Source organism: Sciurus vulgaris, assembly GCF_902686455.1.
Source record: "Sciurus vulgaris genome assembly, chromosome: 4".
NCBI lineage: Eukaryota > Metazoa > Chordata > Mammalia > Rodentia > Sciuridae > Sciurus > Sciurus vulgaris.
In genome coordinates this window covers 149,315,112-149,334,633 of record NC_136464.1, presented here as the reverse complement: position 1 = coordinate 149,334,633, position 19,522 = coordinate 149,315,112, and the positions used below count along the sequence as shown (strand labels likewise).

Sequence of the window (19,522 nt, the reverse complement as noted above, 5' to 3'; positions counted from 1 at the left end):
GACAAGGGGAATGTCAAGTCCAATGAGAATGCCTGCCTGCTATACGGTTTCATCTTCATGTAGATAATTTTACCATCCAGAGTAGAAACAAACCTGAGCCTTTGAGTTGGCAATAGTTTAGCCAATGGTCTTCTGAGAAGATTCTGGAATATAGGTTCTGGCATTCTGCTCTCTTCTATGTTTGATGTAAGTTCAGATCACAAGCAAACACAGCCCTTTTTGATTGGTAAAAGCATGTCAACTATGGGCAAAGAAATTCAATGCATATGCTGGAAAGGAGAATATTTTAGGGCAAGGTTATAAGAGAATGAGTAACTTGAGGAAAGGATATTTGGAAGATGTGGGGCAAGTTCAAGCTCAGCTCATTAGAAGAGAACTGAGGAGGTACAGGGATTGAGGATGGGAGAGGAGGCAACAAGGAGGGCAACTGAGCTGGCGTGACAGCGTGCCTGTGCCTCTCGACAGGCCCAGTGACAATGAGCAGATCCCCATGGCCACTGACGGCATTGTGAATGCAGTCTCTGAAATCTGTGCTGAAAGGTCTCAAGGCATATCCTGCCCCCACCAAGTCTAACAAATTTGACTGTTATCAAAAGCAGCCCATTCTTATGTAAAGCCAAGCATTTTATCCTTTTATATGCTGTTTGTTTGACTCTGGCCCCTTAATCAAAGTATAACAAAACCATCCCAAACGTAACACCAAAAAACTTGGAAGAATTGTTGTTACCTGAAATTCCTTTTAAGTTAGCTTTGAGTGGATCAAAAAGATCGGTGACTCCCCAAGAACTTAAAATGCTCTTTAAGTCGAATTGATTTTGGATCCTAAATCTAAAAAAATAAGAGTAAATCATCAACTTTCATTTGCAATTCCCACTCAATATGCTTTCATACACACCTCACGAAGTCCAGAGTTCTAACCTGGAAGTCAGGTCCACCAGACTTTGTTTCAGCTGATATCTTCCATTGCTTCTTCCCATAAGCACTACCCCTTGACCAATCTGACTGCTCACAGCTGTTTCCCACCTCTGTGCCTTTGCCCAGGCTGTTCATTCCATATTTCCCCCTTTTCCCTTGATTACCTTTTAATGATTAAAGATTCCTCAATTGTTACCGTCTTCTCTCCTGCTGTTTTGTGACCTTGGTTCTTGAAGCTCCATTAACATTTTGTTCTACTCTAATGACATATAGAACATTTTGCTTCCTATTACCATTCTTCATGATAAAGTACCCATGAAGAGAGGTTATCCAAGTTCATTTTTCTTTCTTAGTAATAATATTTAATGAGCACTTACATCGTTGTAGGCACCACGATGGAGCTTTGTATAGATTATCTCATTTCACTTCATATAACTATGCTATTATTATCGCATGTTACAGATGGAAAAATTGAGGCTGCCCAAGATGATCTAGCGAGGATGCGGGGAACCTCAATTCAGAGCAAGACAGTGTGAGTGCAGAGTCCCAGTTCTGATCATCTGCACTTTGTTACCTCCCATTCCACATGGCATCACACACATAGATGCAGAAAAGAAGTGATTGACCAATTGACAATTAGTAGAGTGTCTTTCTTACTATGTTTATATTGGATAAGACATTTTCATGTTTGCTGTGTGTTGTGTTTGCCTTGATGCAGAGCAGAGAAGGAATGTGACCTTGGTTATCCTTGTGAGCACACTAACTTTACAATATTTCCCCAAGGCAAGGCCTTTTAAGATTTACCACTGGAGGATCCTTTCAGTGGGCTGCTATTTTTCTTTGGAAAAGAAGTTTGAAGTGGAATCTAGATGGTCTTTTCCTATAAACCAGACAGAATTCACCGGAGAGTAAAAATACTGGACAGGACCATTTAATATCAAAGGTCTCATTGCTCTATGAGACAATGTGACTAATGTTTTAAGCAAAAGTAGCAGACTTTCTCATCAAAGTGTCTTTTGGACTTTCAGAATAGTTTAAAAAAATGGTATGTGCTTCCTCCAAGTATGCTGACAGTTTTCAAAAACCTTTGGACCATCTCTTCTGAAATTTTCTTAAGTACTGCAACATCCCTTTGAAAAACTCTAAATGCTAAAACGCAGTGATTAAAAGCATGTGTTTGGGAATCCAGAGCCTGAATTTGAATCCTGGCCCAATCTCTTTCTAAGTAAGGAAGTAGTTATTTCCCTTCTGGGGCAAGTGACTTCACCTCTCTTTGTCTCAATGTCCTCATCTATAAAATGAGCATAATAGGGTTCTTGCTTGTAGGGTTGTGAGGATTAAATAAAGTATCCTCGTCAAGTGTTCAGAACAATGCCCAGCACAACCTATGCACCTGTTGTGGCCTTTGTGGTTTTATTATTGTTTCTCAATGATATTGAAAAAGAGTTCATGTCTCTTGGAAACAAAGTATGGTGATTAAGGTGGATGATAAAACTTAATAGTAACATTTTTAGTAAACTAAGAACAGCAGTGAAAGTGAGTTGTGACTACAAAAGATTAAAGTGATTTTCTTGTATGACTACAGAAGTAGATCAAGAAGAAATGCTATACTAATAGCTTGAGTAAAAGAAAAACAAAAAATTGGCATTTACCAAAACTAGAAAAAGATATCAGAAGAAACTATAGACCAATATCCTTTATGAATATAGATGTAAAGTCCTCTACAAAATACTAGCAAATTGAATCCATACCATATAAATCCCACCAGGACCAAATGGGTTTTATCCCAGGAATTCAAGCTGGGTTCAAGCACATGAAAATTAAGATAATGCACCAGATTAATAGACTAAAGAACCAAGATCACATGATCATCTCAGTAGGTGCAGGAAGAAGCTTGATAAAATCCAACACTTTTTCATGATTAAAAGCAATCAAACATCAAATACTCAACCAACTTGGGATATGAAGTAACTCTTCGATTTGATGAGGGGTATCTACAAAAAACTCACAGCATCATCCTTTGTGGTGAAAGACTGAAATCTTTCCAAGATCAGGAACAAGAAAAGGATGTCTACTCTCACCACTCTTGTTTTACCTTGTACAGGACAATTACACAAAAAAAAGAAATAGAAGGCATTTATAAAGAAAAAGTAAACCTCTTTTCATAGATGACTTGGTCTCATATACAGAAAGCCCCCCCCACACATACATACACTCTATTAGAACTAAAAAATGAGTTTGTCAAAGTGTCAGGATACAAAATGAAAATATAAAAATCTTTTGTGTTTCTGTACACTGGCAATGAACAATATGAATATGAGATTGAGAAAATAATTCCAAGGTTGGTTCAACATACAGAAATCAATAGATGTAGTTCATCACATCAATAGGCTGAAGGACAAGAATCACATGATTACCTCAATAGATGCTGGAAAATAACAAAATATAGCATCCATTCATGTTCAAAACACTAGAAAAACTATGGACAGTAGAAACATACCTCAACATTGTAAAAGCCATATTTGTTAAACTCCAGGCCAATATCATTCTAAATGGAGAAAAATTGAAAGTATTTCCTTTAAAAACTGGAACAAGACAAAGATGCCCTCTTTCACCACTTCTATTCAACATAGTCCTTGAACTCTAACCATAGCAATTAGGTAAAAGAAATTAAAGGATATAAATAGGAAAAGAAGAATTAAAATTATCCCTCTTTGCCAACGACATGATTCTATATTTAGAAGACCCAAAAAAACTCCTCCAGAAAACTTCTAGAACTCATGAATGAATTCAACAAAGTAGCAGGATATAAAATTAAACCCCATATCAACTGTGTTCCTATACACCAGTGAGGAATCAACTGAAAGAGAAATTAGGAAAACTATCCCATTCACATTAGCCTCGAAAAATAAAGACAACGACAATAACAACAAAAACACCATGGGAATCAATCTAACAGAGATGAAAGACATCTTCAATGAAAACTATGGAAAAGAAAGAAATTGAAGATGGAATAGAAGATGGAAAGATCTCCCATGTTCATAGATAGGCAGGATTAATATTGTCAAAATGGCCATAATACCAAAAGTGCTATACATATTTAGTGCAATTCCTATTAAAATTCCAATGATGTTCTTCATAGAAACAGAAAAAGCAGTCATGAAATTTACTTGGAAAAATAAGAGACCAAGAATAGCCAAAGCAATCCTTAGCAAGAAAAGTGAAGCAAGAGGCATCTGGACTTTAAATGATACTAACAGAACTATAGTTGCAATTTCACTTACAATAGAATCAAAAGGAATAAAATACTTAGAAACAGATTCATCAGTGTAAGCATAAGACATGCGCAGTGAAAACTACAAAACATTGCTGTAAGAAACAGACCTAAATGAAGGACCTCTTGCATTGATGGCTTGAAACACTTATTTTATTAGAAAGCAATACCTTCCCAAAGTGATCTGCAGATTCAACACAATCCCTATTTAAATTTCATTGACTTTTTTGTAAGAAATTGGTAAATCGATCTTAAAATTCATATGAAAGTACAAGGGGTCAAGAATAGTTAAATAATTTGAAAAAGAAGAATACAGTTGAAGGACACATGCTTCCTGATTTCTAACTTTCTCAGAGCTACAGTAATCAAAACTGTATGTTACTGGCAAAAGTTACAGATGTTTATGCCAATAGAACAGAATTGAGAGTCCAGAAGTAAACGTATACATTTGGCAATTAATTTTGACACTGGTGTCGAGGAAGATAGTCTTTTCAACAAACGATATTGAGATTAAGTGGGTAGCCATATGTAAATGAATGAAGTTAAACCTTTACATCATACCATAAACAGTGAACCTTGAACATATCAGTTGAAGTGCACAGGTCCACTTATATTGGATTTTCATTTCATTTCTTTTCTGGAGATTTGTGACAATTTGGGGGAAAAAAAAAACCTATCTCAGTCTAAATATATAGTCTAGAAATACCAAAAACATTAAGAAAAAGGTCATGAATGCACAATATATATATAAATAATAGTCTATTTAACCATTTACTATAGTAAGATGCATGCAAATCCATTATAAAAGTTAAAATTTATCACAACTTTGACATATTACAAACCGCTATATATGGCACCATTTGCAATCCAGAGAAACATAGACAAATGCAAAGATGGAGTGTGAATCATAACAACATAAAATTAACTGTAGTACACTCTGTTCTAATGTAATGCTTTTGTAACTGCCTCCCGTTGTTATTATGGTGAGCTCAAGTATTATATCATCTTGAAATAACCATATGACCCTTTCATCTCTGCATGAGCAGGTCATTTCTCCAGTACATTGGGTATCTCAGTAAAAAGTGATTGCTAGAAGATTTTTCACATGTAAACACATATTATACAAAATATTTGTTAATCAACTCTACATTATTGGTAAGACTTCTGGTCAACCACAAGCTATTTGTTGTTAAGTTTTGGGGGAATCAAAAATTATACACAGATTTTCTACTGCAAAGGAGTTGGTTCCCCTTACCTCCATGTTGTTTAAGGGTCAACTAATTAATTCAAAATGGATCAAAAGCCTAAATATAAGAGATAAACCTATAAAACTCTTAGAAAAAAAAGGATAGACATAAATCTCTGTGAGCATGGTTAGGCAGTGTTTCTTAGATATGGCATCAAAAGCACAAGAAAGAAAATTAAAAAAATGGACTGAGCTTCTTAAAAATGAACAACTTCTGTGCTTTGAAGGTGAAGAAAATGAAAAGACAACACACGGAATGGGAGACACTATTTATAAAGCATATATCTAATAGGGGGAAATGAAAAATGATTACAACTCAACAACAAAGACAACCAATTTAAAAAAGGGTAAAGAGCTGGGTGTGGTGGCACATGCCTGTAAACCCTGCGGCCTGGGAGGCTGAGGCAAGAGGATCAGAAGTTCAAGGCCCTGAGCAACTTAGCAAGACTCTGTCTCCAAATCAAATATACAAAAGGACTGAGGATGTTTCTCAGTGGTTAGTGCCCCTGGGTTCAATCCCCAATACCAAACCAACCAACCAACCAAACAAACAAATAAATAAAAATTGGAAAAGGATCTAAATAGATATTTTTTCTCAAAAAAATGCATGAATTATCAACATGTGCATAAAATATGCTGTACATTACTAATAATTAGGGAAATACAAATAAAAGCCACAATGAGATGCCACTTCATACCAACTAAGATGCTGTATAAGAAATGATGGACAGTAGCACAGTTGATAAGAATGTGGAGAGATTGTTACCCACAGATAACTTGAAGACATGTAAGATGGTATAGTCACTTGGAAAACATTGTGGAAGTTCCTCAAAATGGGGTACCAAGTGATTCAACAATTCTATTGCTAGGTGTATATCCAAGACACTTGAAAATATATAGCCACACAAAATACATAAATTTCATATGCATGTATTTTTCAATCCAGAGCAACGTAAACGAATACAAAGATGTTTCTGTTTTTTTTTTTTTTTTTGACAAAAAGTGGAAACTAACTGAAAAGGGTCTCAGAACTCAAATATTTATGAATTAATGAATTTATAACAAATTTAAATTAAACAAAATGTAGTATCCATGCGACTGAATATTCAGTCATAAAAAGGAATGAAGTACTGATTCAAGCTATAATAAGGATGAACTTTAAAAACTTCATGCTAAGTGAAAGAATTCATACACAAAAGTCTACCTAATTTACATGGAATATCCAAAGAGGAAAATTCACAGAGAAAAGTGGACTAGTTGCCTGGGTCTGGGAGGAAGGTTCTGAGGAGCAATCACTAATGGGTGTGGGGATTCTTCTTCCTGATAAAAATGTTCTGGAATTTGATAGTAGTGATAGTTGAACAATTTTGTGAATATATTAAAAACCTATGAATTGTGCATATTGAGAATGAATTTTAAGGTATGTGGATTAAAAAATTTCTTAGAAAAGCATAGACCACCCATGATGATGATTAAGAACTCCTTGAAGGAGTAAAACTTGCTTTGAATATATGAGACCTGGTGGACTTTAAAGACATATCTACTGTGGTTTAGAATTGGTTTGGGTGTGTTCCCCAAAGACTTGTGTGCTAGAAGTTTGCCACAGTGTGATGGTGATGAGGTGTCAGAACCTTAAGAGGTATGGCCTAGTGGAAGGAGACTAAGTCACTGGAGCAAGACCCTTGAAAGACATTAGTACAGCTTTTTACAATTTGTGTTTAAAAAAAAAAAGCAAGCCTAGACCCCGAATCTTTCTAGCATCCTGTTCTTCCATGTGATCTCTCTCTCTTGCATGGGCTCCTGCCATGATGCTATCTGCCATATTGTGATGTAGCCAGAAAGCCCTCACCAGAGCTGTGCTGATGCCAGCCCTATGTTCTTGGACCTCAAAACTGTGAACTAAATAAACCTCTTTCCTTTGTAAAGTACCTAGCCTCAGGTATTTTTTCAAATCGATGGAAAACAGGCTAATACATTATCATACCTAATATAAGAAAAAAATGCTCATGTTCAACCTCCTACCATGTAAACCTAATCACCAAATGTTTTATTTGTTAAATGTGTATTTGGCATTATTAGTCTTTGTGGAGCATTATATGATTATGGATGTATATGATCCTTAAATACTCATTCTTAGTTTTCTGATTATTTCTTCAATAAGTTAATCATTCATAATGAAGACTAATGGTCCCTATGCATTTTATTTTATTTTTTTTTTTATAAGTAAATGGTTACTTTGGAAGCTAGACATCATAATTTAGCCAGAATCTACCAATGTACTGCTTGGCGATGTTTAACCCAAAAACACATCTCAGTGTCACAAAATTTCTGCATTGTTACCCACAGTGTGTAAAATTTCTTGCTCTTTTTTAATGAAAATGGCATGCCGACTGCAGAGCAGGTTATACTAAATTGTGAATGAATGATTTGAGGGAACAAAAGGTAAATTCTTGCCCAAAAGCTGACTTTGTGTCTACCATTGGTCCAAAGTTCATATCTACAGCTAGACCTAAAATAGTTTTTACTTATTGTCAGTTTATTCCCTAAAGGCTTTAAAGCTAAATTTAAAAAATTACTTAGTTTTGTTTGTGAAAGGGTCTTATTTTCCTAGAAACTTCTACCCTTCTTGAGTAAGAGGCTTGATAGACTTAGGGAGATTCTAAAAACTTTGATCGGAATGAAATCAAGTATTAATCAACAGTTCACTAAGATCCCTGCCTTCCCTCCCTCTCTCCCTCCCCTGTTCTCCAGTGTTTTTCAGGATTGTTGCCGGAAGGTTTGGGATTCCTGAAGGCAGAATTGGAAGACAGTGGAGATTTGGAGCACATTCTCTCAAGGGAGCAGCACTGGGCTTCCTCCCCTGTCCTGAGAACTGGTTGTGGCACGAAGGTGGAGCAGGGGTCTTGAGGGCTCCAGTCTACCCAGTGGAGGCAGAGTATCTGGTCTTGGGAAGACCCCAAGAAGCAAGTTCACTTCAATCTGTGCCATGAGCGGTGATTCTGAAACTCTCCACTATCTCCTCCCAGGGTCTTGTAGAGTCCTGGAATTGGCCTGGGGATTTGGCAGGTCAGGAATTAACTCTGTTGGAGGAGCCAGGGAGATCAAACAGTGCCAGACCCTGGGAGGAGACTGGAGAGTTCTCAACAGAGCTGGGCTTTTCCCTGGGTCTCCTTGCTTACATCAGCTGTTGCAGGAAGAGGCAGTCATCTTTATCCTAAGACTGTAGTGAACCCCTGCAGCAGGCTGCATTTTCTCTCTACATTTGACAGTAACAGCTCCTTTTCTTCTCCTCACTAAGCTTCTCTCAGATATAACAGGAAGACAGGGGTCTGCTTCAGCTCCATGCCTCAAGATCTGTTGAAATATCCAGGCTTGCGGCTTTGGTTTGGGGTCTGAATATTTGGTTTTGAGAGATAGACTCTGTCTTAGAGTTCAGATGACCTTCTGCCCCAGGCTATGCCTGATCCCACTTTAGACCTTGGCCCTAACTCCCTGGGTCTCTTTGTGTGTTTTTGTTCCAGCACACAGACTTATTTTTAACTGCTCAAGGAAGAACTGCCAAGGCCACTGCCCTCGCCTGCTGAGAGCCCTGGCCGTGGAGTGAGAGCTAAGCCACCGGTGGATGGGAGCATGACATCACACACTGCAAAGGAGGCCCTGGACCACGTCCTTCCTTACTGCTGGTCTACAAATTTATGATAAATTCACTCTGATCTCAACTGCACCAGAGAAGCTCATCATTTAAAGAAGTCCTTGGTGGAATCCCTTTATAAAGTAATGAGTTCAGCTAACACTATGCTTTGGAAAAGCAAAATCTAGTTTAACTTGGAAATTTGTATGTATACTTATTGGGGTTTCTTAAAGAAGGGGTTCCCTCTATCTAGAACAAATGAGAAACTTCAATGCAGAGACTTTAGGTCTCACATTTTTATGCCTTAATTTGGCTTATAATCAGAATTTTATTTGCTTAGTTTCATAAGCCATCTTTCCTATTTAATTCGGGGGAAATGATAGTTGTATTACTCATTGGATGTGATAAGATTTGGGGCACATTCTTTCAAGGGAGCAGCACTGGCTTCCTCTGCTGTCCTGAAAACTGGTAGTGGCATGAAGCTGGAGCAGGGGGTGTGGGAGCATGTTTCAAAACAGTGTGATGGGTCAGGTGTCAAGTGGCAGCAGACACAGAGGCCCTGGCAGAAAGACCCAGTGGAGGCAAAGTATTTGATCGTGGGGGAAACCCCAGGAAGTGAGTTCATTTTGGGATGTGCCATGCACTGGTCAGCAGTGACCCTGAAATGGACTCAGACTCTAGGGTAATTTCCCATTGTCCTAAGCTCTAGAAGTGCACTAGACAAGCCAGCCCAGTGGGTAAGGATAGATGCTTGAATCAGACCACTTGGCTCTACAGCCGGGCCCTGTGGCTGCTGTAAAGGGGAAGTAGGCACTTACCTGGGGAGGAACACATCCATCCTGGTTCTTCTCAGCCTGGTGGTCCAGAAGTGGATGACTCTGGCTGTGAGATGTGGCTCAATGTGGCCCAAGGGGGCTCCTCTGTCGCGGGGCAGCACGAGAAATAGACTTGCTGTGCTTCCCAGGTAAGGTAGCTCCAGGACTCCCACCTGATGGCCCACCGAGTCCTGAAACTGGCCTGGGGATTCAGTGGGTCAGGATTTAGCTCTGTCTCAGGAGCCAGGGGGACCAAATGGTGCCACAACATGGGAAGAGGAATGTTTATAGGATTGCAAATAGTGAAATAAAATATCTCCTCGCTCTCGGAGAGCAGCTTGAAGCTGAAGACTGTCGGGTGACATGGTCCCTTCACTGATCCTAAGGCTCAGAGTCTCTAAAACACTCTCACAGGGCCTAAGTCATCAGGGCTGCAGTGGCTGGGTCTGATGGGGATGATGGCACAGGGTAGAACCATATACCCTGTCTTTTCTTTTTTTAATATTTTTTATTTTTCAATGGACCTTTCTTTTATTTATTTATATGTGGTGCCGAGAATCGAACCCAGTGCCTCACGTATGCCAGGCAAGTGCTCTACCACTGAGCCACAACCCCAGCCCCCATATACCCTGTTTTAAAGGGGCAGCCCATTCAATCCTAGCCTAAGGGACCCAGGCCTTTTGTGCTAGTTCTCCCTGTCTTTCAATTAAAACTCTAAGTCCAGATTTCCTATGAGATTTCCCAACCTTTAAAGCACTAAACAGATCAAAATAAAAACCACGCGTCCAGGCTACATTTGACCTGGAGACTGACCAATCATAACCTGTGAACTAAACAAACAGGTCCCAGGAAGGACCGCTGGGAGGCCATGGACAATGAAAATGTCTGGCTGAGGACAAGTCTAGACTGCCAGGCAGAACATGATTTCAGAAAAGTGTGATGGGTCAGGTGGCAGGTGGCAGCAGATACATGACCTGGCAGAAAGACCTAGCAAGAGTTGCTAGTGAACAAACAGACAGTGCCTGGTCCCAGTGACAGGGAAAGGATAGTGAGTCATGTAGGCAATCCAGGGTGCAGCAAGCCTCGGGTGGACCCCGGCCCAGATCTCTTCCTTGGGAGGATTTCAGGAATGAGGCCCTGGCGTGTATTGGGGAACAGCAGAGCTGGCTGGCTGTGAAGCCAGAATCTTAGGCTCAGCAGGAAAAGGTAGGGACCCTGTTCTAGTACATATTTCAGCTACTCTGTAGTTACTTATTCAGTGTCCATGGTGTGCCAGCCACCATGCACTGCACTCTGTGTGTGCTGGGAAGATCAAAAGCCACCCAGATCCTGCCTGCCATCCCCCAGCCAACAGTCAAAACAACTAGCACAGTCACAACAGCAATGATAAAATGATAAGAGTAAGAACTATAATAAACTGTTCTTGCATATTTGTTTATCTAATAGATGTTCTTCTCATCTTACTTGACCTCCACAAGTAATTATTGGTTGAATAAACAGATGAGTACCTTTACTGAGCACTCACATGCAGCTGGATGGGACCAAAGCAGGACTACTTGCTAGCTTTCTAAATGTCAAAGTTCCAAAGATGCTGATTGAAATCTCACTGTTTTTCCCTGAATAAGAACATAATAAGCCCCACGGGCCACTGGAGACTGAACCTCAAGCAAAATTGAGAGACGTGGCTGGGGAGAAGAAGTATGTAGCAAGAGGTGGGGCCTGGGCTCCTCTGTGGTGCAGGGCTCACTGGAGTGCATTGCACACGGCAGTCTGCTGTGATGGGGACTGCCAGGCATGTACCAGCATTGGGCACGCCCACCCTGCACCCCTACCTGACCAACATGAGTGACCGTCAAGCAGGTGGGTACACAGAACCATAGCATCTCAGGACCAGTGGGATTATCGGTCTGGGAGGCTTTGGGGAGCCTTCTAGTCTCAATATTCATCCTTGTTCAGCACCCATTTTATCAGAGTGCCTGCCAGGGGAGGCAGTTTGTTTCAAACACTTTTGGTTTCACATTAACTCCATTCTTACTAAGTGCAGAAGGAAATTTCAAGCATGAAATTTCAAGCATGAAATGAATCCAATTTCTCTTCCACATCTGTGTCCACACTGTCTTGTCAGCACACATGGTACACAGACCCCTTTCTCTAAGTCTCCTGTCACCCTGGACTTTCCTTTGGCCAAAGCTGTGGCCCAGAGGATGGGCCCACATGGAGACATATCTCAATCCTGGTCCTTTGGGAGCAGAGGCCTGGTCTTCCCTCTCCTGCCCACATGGTTGGTGCTTCCTCCCACTTCAGACAGCCCAGAGGAAGGAGGACTCACCGTAGTTGACCTCAGTCATTTGGTGCATCATGGGGACCTGGAAGACGCGGCCAAGAGCACAGGTGAAAGGCAGGGCCTGTGAGTTGGTGGAGGAGAATCTCCTCCGCCACGTGCTTTGGAAGGTCATGGTGCTCACCAGTGCAAGCTGAGCAGATGCTGCTCTGATCTGCTCCCACGGCAGGCCACCTGGGCTCTTATCTGCAAGCAGCAGAGGAGGGGTGTAAAAGTATGTTATGATTGAACTAAACATAGTATGTGTGTGGAGAAGGAATGCAGAGTTAAAACACAAAAGCAAGATCTCTCTCTCTCTCTCTCTCTCTCTCTGTCTTTCTCTCTCTCTCTCATGTTTCCCAGTGTCTTTTCAATTTCCTAAAAATGCTTTAATTCCCTATCTCAACTGCTTGTACTGCCAAGAGACCTGAAGTCACAGTGGGCTGCTCTCAGTTTGCTGCCCTGGGGTGGGGTGGTGGGAATAGAAAGTGAGAACTCAGAAGTCAGTCTGAGTCCCTGACACCTGCCCACAGGCTCTGGGGGACACTGAGGCATTTCAGAAGGTGAGCTGCAGCCTACTTGTTAATATCCATTAATGGTGGAATATGTACCGGCTTCTGAAGAGCTGTTCCTGAGGACACAACTTTGTTCTGCTCTGAGCAGTTTGAAAGACTCTCTCTGGCTCTGTCTGGAGCTGTTCCCTCTCTAGTAGGCAGACCCTGAGGAACTAGGTGCAGTGACAGGGAGGTGCCACATCATGTCACTCCTAGATCTCTACTGACCACTGCTGAACTGTAATTTCCAGAGCATTATCTCTGGAGGACTGTGGTTAAAGTTTCATGCATTACCAGAAAGAGGACAGGCAGATCACTGCTACAGGGACAGTTTTGTTTTGACCCTTCATTTGTTTAATAAACACATTCTTTGCACTGGGCTCTGTTCTAGATACTTGAACAAATTCTCACTGATTCGCCCCTGTTATTCCTCACTTCACAGATGCTTGGAGAAGTTGGTCAATGCCAGGTACTTGTGATGGGCAAAGCCACCATCGATCTAGTTACCCGATGGAGAGAAACCTTGAATTCAGACTGGATGAACCTGGCTTCAGACCCAGTATAGCTGCACTAATGGCCACCCTTTCTTAGAGGACGAATTTGTTCAGGAATTGAGAGAGAGCTAGTGATTGCAGAGGGCAGGAGTGGGGGTGTCTTGGCAGCACAAGGAGGTGAGAGAGAATTTCCATTTTGTGTAAATTGACCTCATGTCATGAAGCCCTGGAGAAGATGGAGGGAATATCGCAAATACATCTTTCAGTAAGTGTACATCCTTTCACTTCCTATTCTGCTTTTTAAACAGCTTTGTGTGTTGAGCATTCTCGATATTTCTGGGTAAGAAGTGTCATTACCAAGGACGTTGGAGTCACACCCCTGTGTTAGAATCCTGGCTTTGTGGACACGGGGCAGGCAGAGGGCTCAAGTCTCAGTGCCTCAGTTCCTCCATTTTTAAAATGGGACAGTACTACCACCTCTCTCCTAGGATTGATGTGAAACTGAACTGAGATAATGAATTTCAAACAGTGCTAGAGAAATAAATTAAGGGCTAGGTAAATATTAATGATTTTTGTCATTTTCACTAAGAATTACAGGGCAAGGTGGCAGGTGCCAGACCTCCCTGAATCATCCCTCATTGCTGGACAGTTAGGTTATAAATGTATTTTTCTTCAATGAAACTGAACTAATCATCTTATTGAATATAACCTTTTCTTCTTTTGAATTATTTCCTTATCCAAAATTCCCCAAAAAAACCTGTTTTTCAGCCCCTCTTACATTTTGCTATCACAGGGGGTTAATTAACTATAGATGAACGCAGAGCTCAGTGGGAACAATGACATGGGACAAAGCCTGAAGGGTGTGTCAGAGGTGGAGGCTCCAAGGAGCACTTTTCTGTGCGCACGCGCGCATGTGGGGTGGGGATGGGGACAAAGTCAGCTCCAGTTGTTTCACAGAGCAGGCCATTCAAGGGGAGGCTCTCCCAAGAAGACAAACTCGTGCTGCTGTGGAGCCCAGCACACGTGCCCATCACCATGGCTTCTGGCAAGCATGGGGTGATACTGCCTCTGCAGCCCTCGAGTTAACCTTGTGGGGGAGGACGGTTTCTCTTACCTGTGGTTGGTCTGGATGCCCCTTTGTTATCCTGGATGGCAGTGCTGTTGGGCTCGCTGAGGTCCACTGGCTGCAGGCTGCTGTTGGCCCACCAGGAGACCTGCTCCACAAAGCAGGGAGACAGCGGCATCCCAGCTTGCACAAAAAGGGTGCAGGCCAGCTCCATCTCAGTGCTGTGGCTGGAGTTGCGCAGTGTGGCATAAACGGCACGCAGGGCATCTCTCACCTTTGGGTCTGTGAAAGAGAAGGCAGGACAAGCGTTCAATGGAGAGTGTGAGGAAGGAGTTAGCACAGTGCCCGTCTACGTGTTGCATGGAGACGGGACCCCAGCTAAGCACTCTTGTTTCATAAGCTGAAATCTGGTGCTTAGTCAATCAGGAAAAGTCAGAGCTCAGCCCGCTCAGGAATCAGTCTGGCTGTTTGGGAAGAAACTGCTGGGATACAGCTCATGGTAGAGCACTTGCCTAGTATGTCTGAGGCTCAGGGTTTGATTCCTAGAATAAAAACCAAAAAACGAAAACAGCTAGGAAGAAACCATGCTAGATCTGAAGGAAATCCAGCTGCGGTGGGGTGCAGTGACACGCCTGTAATCCCACTTACTTGGGAGACTGGCAAGTTCAATGCCAGCCTAGGCAATTTAGAGAGACGGAAGGGCTGGGGATGTAGCTCAGTGGTGGAACATCCCTAGGCTCAATTCCCAGTACCAAAAAAAAAAAAAAAAAAAAAAATCTGGCTGCAATGAAGTCAACTAACATAAGGAGCTGTTCTTTCCCAACATCCTGATTTAGGACTGTTGATGAGCGTTGGACTAGAGGGTCTAGAGCTGGGAAAATGAGGTCCAAAGCACAGGGTGAAGGGCTTTCAAACATTTACAAAGTCAAGAGATTTACATTCAATGACACAAGTAACCATGATGGGCAGTGGTCAGGATGTTGTGTTGTCAAGATACCTTTCCTGGGGCCTCGTGTGACTGCATGTCATAAACCCAAGCAGACTCTTTTAGAACTACGCTTTCAATTTGAAAAAATACAGAGGAAAGGTAAGAACTCTTCCCATCCCCCTTCTTCCTACAACTCAGCAGCCAGCTTGTGTTATTATATCAGTGAGAAGCTGCAAGATTGTTGAGGAAATAAGCAATTAGGGAGTGACTAGTTTCCACCCCCTGGATGGCAGCTAGATTTCTATTTATTTACTATTTACACAGGAGATTGCTACCTTCTCTCCATAATCCATAGTGGATTTTGTTTTCATGTTCCTGTTTGCAAGCTGCAGCTTCTAGACTCCCAAGGCATCCCACAAGCTGGTGTTTCCGAAGGTGAAGCCTCCCTCCCCTGCAGGTTGCCTGCAGGACACCTCCTTCCTGTTCTCCTCTGTGCCTCTCCTTGCTGTCAGGCACATCCCTGTAGCTGTCCCCAAACCCTCCCTGCAAGACATAATGCTGGATCCCTCTTCCCACACCACCTCCCCAGCTAACCTTGCCATGTCACATACCAGGATACCTGTCTCACTCAGCAATGGAAAGTGCCACTCGGACATCCTTCAGGTTGCAGAGGCTGAGCCAGGAGGCAGCAGCAGATTCCTGAGTAGCTTGGTTCACATCCTTTGGGAGGGAGCATAGTACCCAGAATTCATCCTGGCTGTGGTCCTCAGGCTGCTGACCATAGTACTGGGCAGATGTTATTCATCTACAAATCATTCACTACTTAGGATCCTGCTTAGAATCTTTGAAACTGCTTCTTAGAGTCCACAACTATAAAAAAGTACTTGATCACATGAATTTCAGTCTAACCTGAGTTCTTGCATTGTAATATAGTGGGAAAAGAAATGAAAGTCCTCACAGTCAGATTTTACTTTACCCAGGAAGGTCATCTGTATTTCTGGATCCTATCTCTGTAGAATGTTGACTGTCGTAGAGGAGCCTTGAGACATTTCACTAATCCGTAGTGTAGAGTGACCTTAGGGGTGGTCTTGAGCTTTTTCTCTGTCCCCCTACCTTCTCTGGGCTGGGAGCTAGTGTTCTTACAAACAAACAGAGCAAAGTAAACTGGCTTGAAGTCAATTTTAGCATAAAATCTTATCTCCACCTGAGCCTGGCCTGGCCTTGCCCATTGGCACACAGAGATATGCATTGCCAGAAATAAGAGCAACTCAAGGCTGGCAGTGTCCACAGACAGAGTGCCCTGCATTCCTGATCACATCCAGTTCTTCTAACAGTCTTGTAAATGAATGACTGTTGTGGTCCCCATTTATAGATGAGGGAGCTGAGCCAGAGAAGTCCATTCACGGGCTCAGTGTCACCAAGTTGTGGGTAGACGGTGAACGTCCTGTCACCCACAGGGTGAGGAGCTGCGGACACACTGCTTGGGAGTGCTTTGTTCTCTTGCGGGTGAAGGTGGCTGTGAAGCCAGCACCCTCCTGTTCTGCAGCATTTGCTATATTCCAGTTCCTTTTCTGTGATGGATCAGACGTGAATGATGTGAGAGCGAGAACCCGCTTCTCCCACAGTCCTTGAAGCAGATTCCTGTCACTACTGGCTTGCCTTCTCTCTGCCTTTTACCTCTGAAATAGAAAGCTGTCTTTCTTGCTTCGAGAGGGGGCACAATTAGATGGTTCTAACAAAATGCTGAGTGAGAGAAGGAAGACAAAGAAAAGAAAGCCACAGGGGCTGTGGGACACCAGGGGTATAGTGAGGGAGGTGTGAAGGGTTTGAGGAGAGGGTCCCTGGGATGGGTACAGAGCAATGGAAAGTGCCAGAGGGAAGTCAAGGATCCTGCTGCAAAACAGTCTTTCAGTTCATTTGAGGGACTGGCATGGAGAGTACCTTCCTTTTTAAATAAATCTGCTTCATTAACCTTCTTAAATAGGACACTGAATCTGGTGGACCTTGACTTTGTAAGGTTAAGGTGTATAAAATTCTCAAACTACAAGGATTATCTTTTGGATGCTAACATTTTAATTGCCAGAGAAGCAAAAGAGGGCTTAGAGTGCTCTCCAGCGAGTTTGGTTGGGCTGAGAGGATAATGGGGATGTTCGGCAAGCAACAGAGAAGGCAGGGTGCTTATATATTTATGCAACTGCTCCATGGCTTAGAGTAGAGCCGAGGGGTTGTGAAAAGAATGTAAGATGTCTAGTCAGAAAATATGTAATCTGAATTCTGGCTCTGGCATTTGCCTACGTGAGCTGAGTTTTGCCAAGTCATTCGCTCTTATTCATAAATTAGAAATATGAAGAAAGGCTTAATATTGTGTATGGTTTCTGCGAGGATCAAATAATATCATGATGATAAAAGTAACTCCATATGTATCAGGAAACAATTCTTTCCAGGGGCCAGACCACCTTTCCTCTCTGAGGTCTCTGTTCCTAGTACCATTCTTGTGCTTAATAGAAAACACTGAAGTGTTCTAAATTTATTAATCTAGCAGGACAACGATGATCCTGAGAAGCTGGGACATTGGGAAATTGTGTTTCCTGGAGTGAAAACAAGGTGCTCTTTGACACATCTCTGGTGTCTGTTCTGAATCTCACACTGTGCTTCAAGACTAGTAGGCAGGAACCCTGGCAAAGCTCCTGGTTGTCACACAGTGTCTGAATGCACAGCAAGAGGACAATGCAGCTGTGTCACACAGCAGACTTGGAGAAATCTTCCTGTTGATTTAACAGGCATAGTGCCCCTGAACCTGGGTGTGTTTTGCTGCTGACTTTACACAGTCTTGAAGAAAAGACTGGCCTGGGTAGTAGTGGGCACTGGTGTGTAGTGTTAAGTAGTGTCCACATGATTTTCAGAGCTAACCTGATGCAAACCAAAGCACAGAGATGTTCTATTAACCAGAACTCTGAAAATGGCACATTCTTGTTCACAACAGTTATGGTTCCATATGATAAATAAAGCAGTTTAAGGTTAAGAATATTAATATTATTAATATTATTATTTGGGATTATTAATATTATTTGGGTGGAAGGTACTGGGGATTGAACCCAGGGGTGCTTTACCACTGAACCACATCCCCAGCCCTTTTTATTTTTATTTAGAGACAGGGTCTCACTAGGTTGCTTTGGGCCTCACTAAATTTCTACAATCCTCCTGCTTCAGCCTCCCGAGCTACTGGGATTACAGGCATGTGCTGCCATGCCAGGCAAATGGCATCATTGTTCCACAGAGTTTGACTATTGGGCATTCTTGACCTTTGGTGATTGTTGAATGGGCTGACAGGAAATCCTGATCATCCTCCCATCTGGTTACCAGGCACTGATGCTGTAAACAACAACCAAGAGTCAATCACACTGTTTCCTTTCTCTGCAGGATAGCAGCTCTTGCATCTCCATCTTTCTCCCAATCCTGACTTCAGTGAGTCTCTATTTTAAGACTGAAATGCCTGCCCTTTCTTTCATATTCCTTGTTATTTTTCATAACCCATCTCAGATGTCATGTCTTCTGGGGAGGCTTCAAATCTGCCAGGGGAATAAATCATTCCCTTTCCTGTACTACTTTATCTCACACAAATGCACTTATGGTGCAGGGTTAGAGTGTATTTCTATGTGTCTTGCTCCTCTGAGGCTGAGCTGCCTGTGTTCAGGGTTTTCCTAACATGTTTGCACCAATACACGCAGTGGGCAATCCATCACCCTGGGTGAATTGCCTTGCACCGGACCTAATGAAGTTGAAGAATAAGTCTGAATCTGTGCACTGCTGGGACATACTTGCTGAGAACAATTAAGTTCCATAAGCTATCTTCAGCTTCAGTATCCCCAGAGAGAACACACACTTGTCAGCTGGCACAGTCACCATCATTGTTTTGGAGGGTCAGAAGCTCAGCTGTGCACCTTAGGGCCTGACATGTTGGGTGCTGACCTTTACTTGCTAGTTCAAAATTCTTGCCAGGCTGTCTTGGTATGGTTCTTACACTTTCTGGCAAATATTAATTTATGTGAAGTTCACTCCCATCCTTTCTACTGACATCTTATTCTGAGATAGAGAAGAAAAGCCCGCGTGTGCCATAGCATGGAGTTGGTGGTGGGCAACAAAACCAGGCCTTTCATTGGTCCCGAGCATAGTTCAGCTCAGACTGAGCTATATTCAAGAGACTTGCTGCTGTTGGCAGAGATGCTCTAAGATACAGAATCCATAAAAATAAGCCAGCAGACTGGACACTGGCCAGAAG

General features: G+C 42.2%; 1 protein-coding gene across 1 annotated transcript in view; it reads right to left on the bottom strand.

The window, feature by feature from the left end:
* The window catches only part of SERPINE3 (serpin family E member 3), a 31,530-nt gene that overhangs the window by 9,951 nt on the left and 2,057 nt on the right, over positions 1-19,522 (bottom strand). Inside the window, exons 3-6 of the mRNA XM_079136186.1 lie at positions 14,364-14,597; positions 12,211-12,408; positions 9,885-10,083; positions 728-828 (exon numbers count right to left, since the gene is read on the bottom strand). Coding sequence (XP_078992312.1) covers positions 728-828; positions 9,885-10,083; positions 12,211-12,408; positions 14,364-14,597 — 732 coding nt within the window. The remainder of the gene's footprint in view (positions 1-727; positions 829-9,884; positions 10,084-12,210; positions 12,409-14,363; positions 14,598-19,522) is intronic.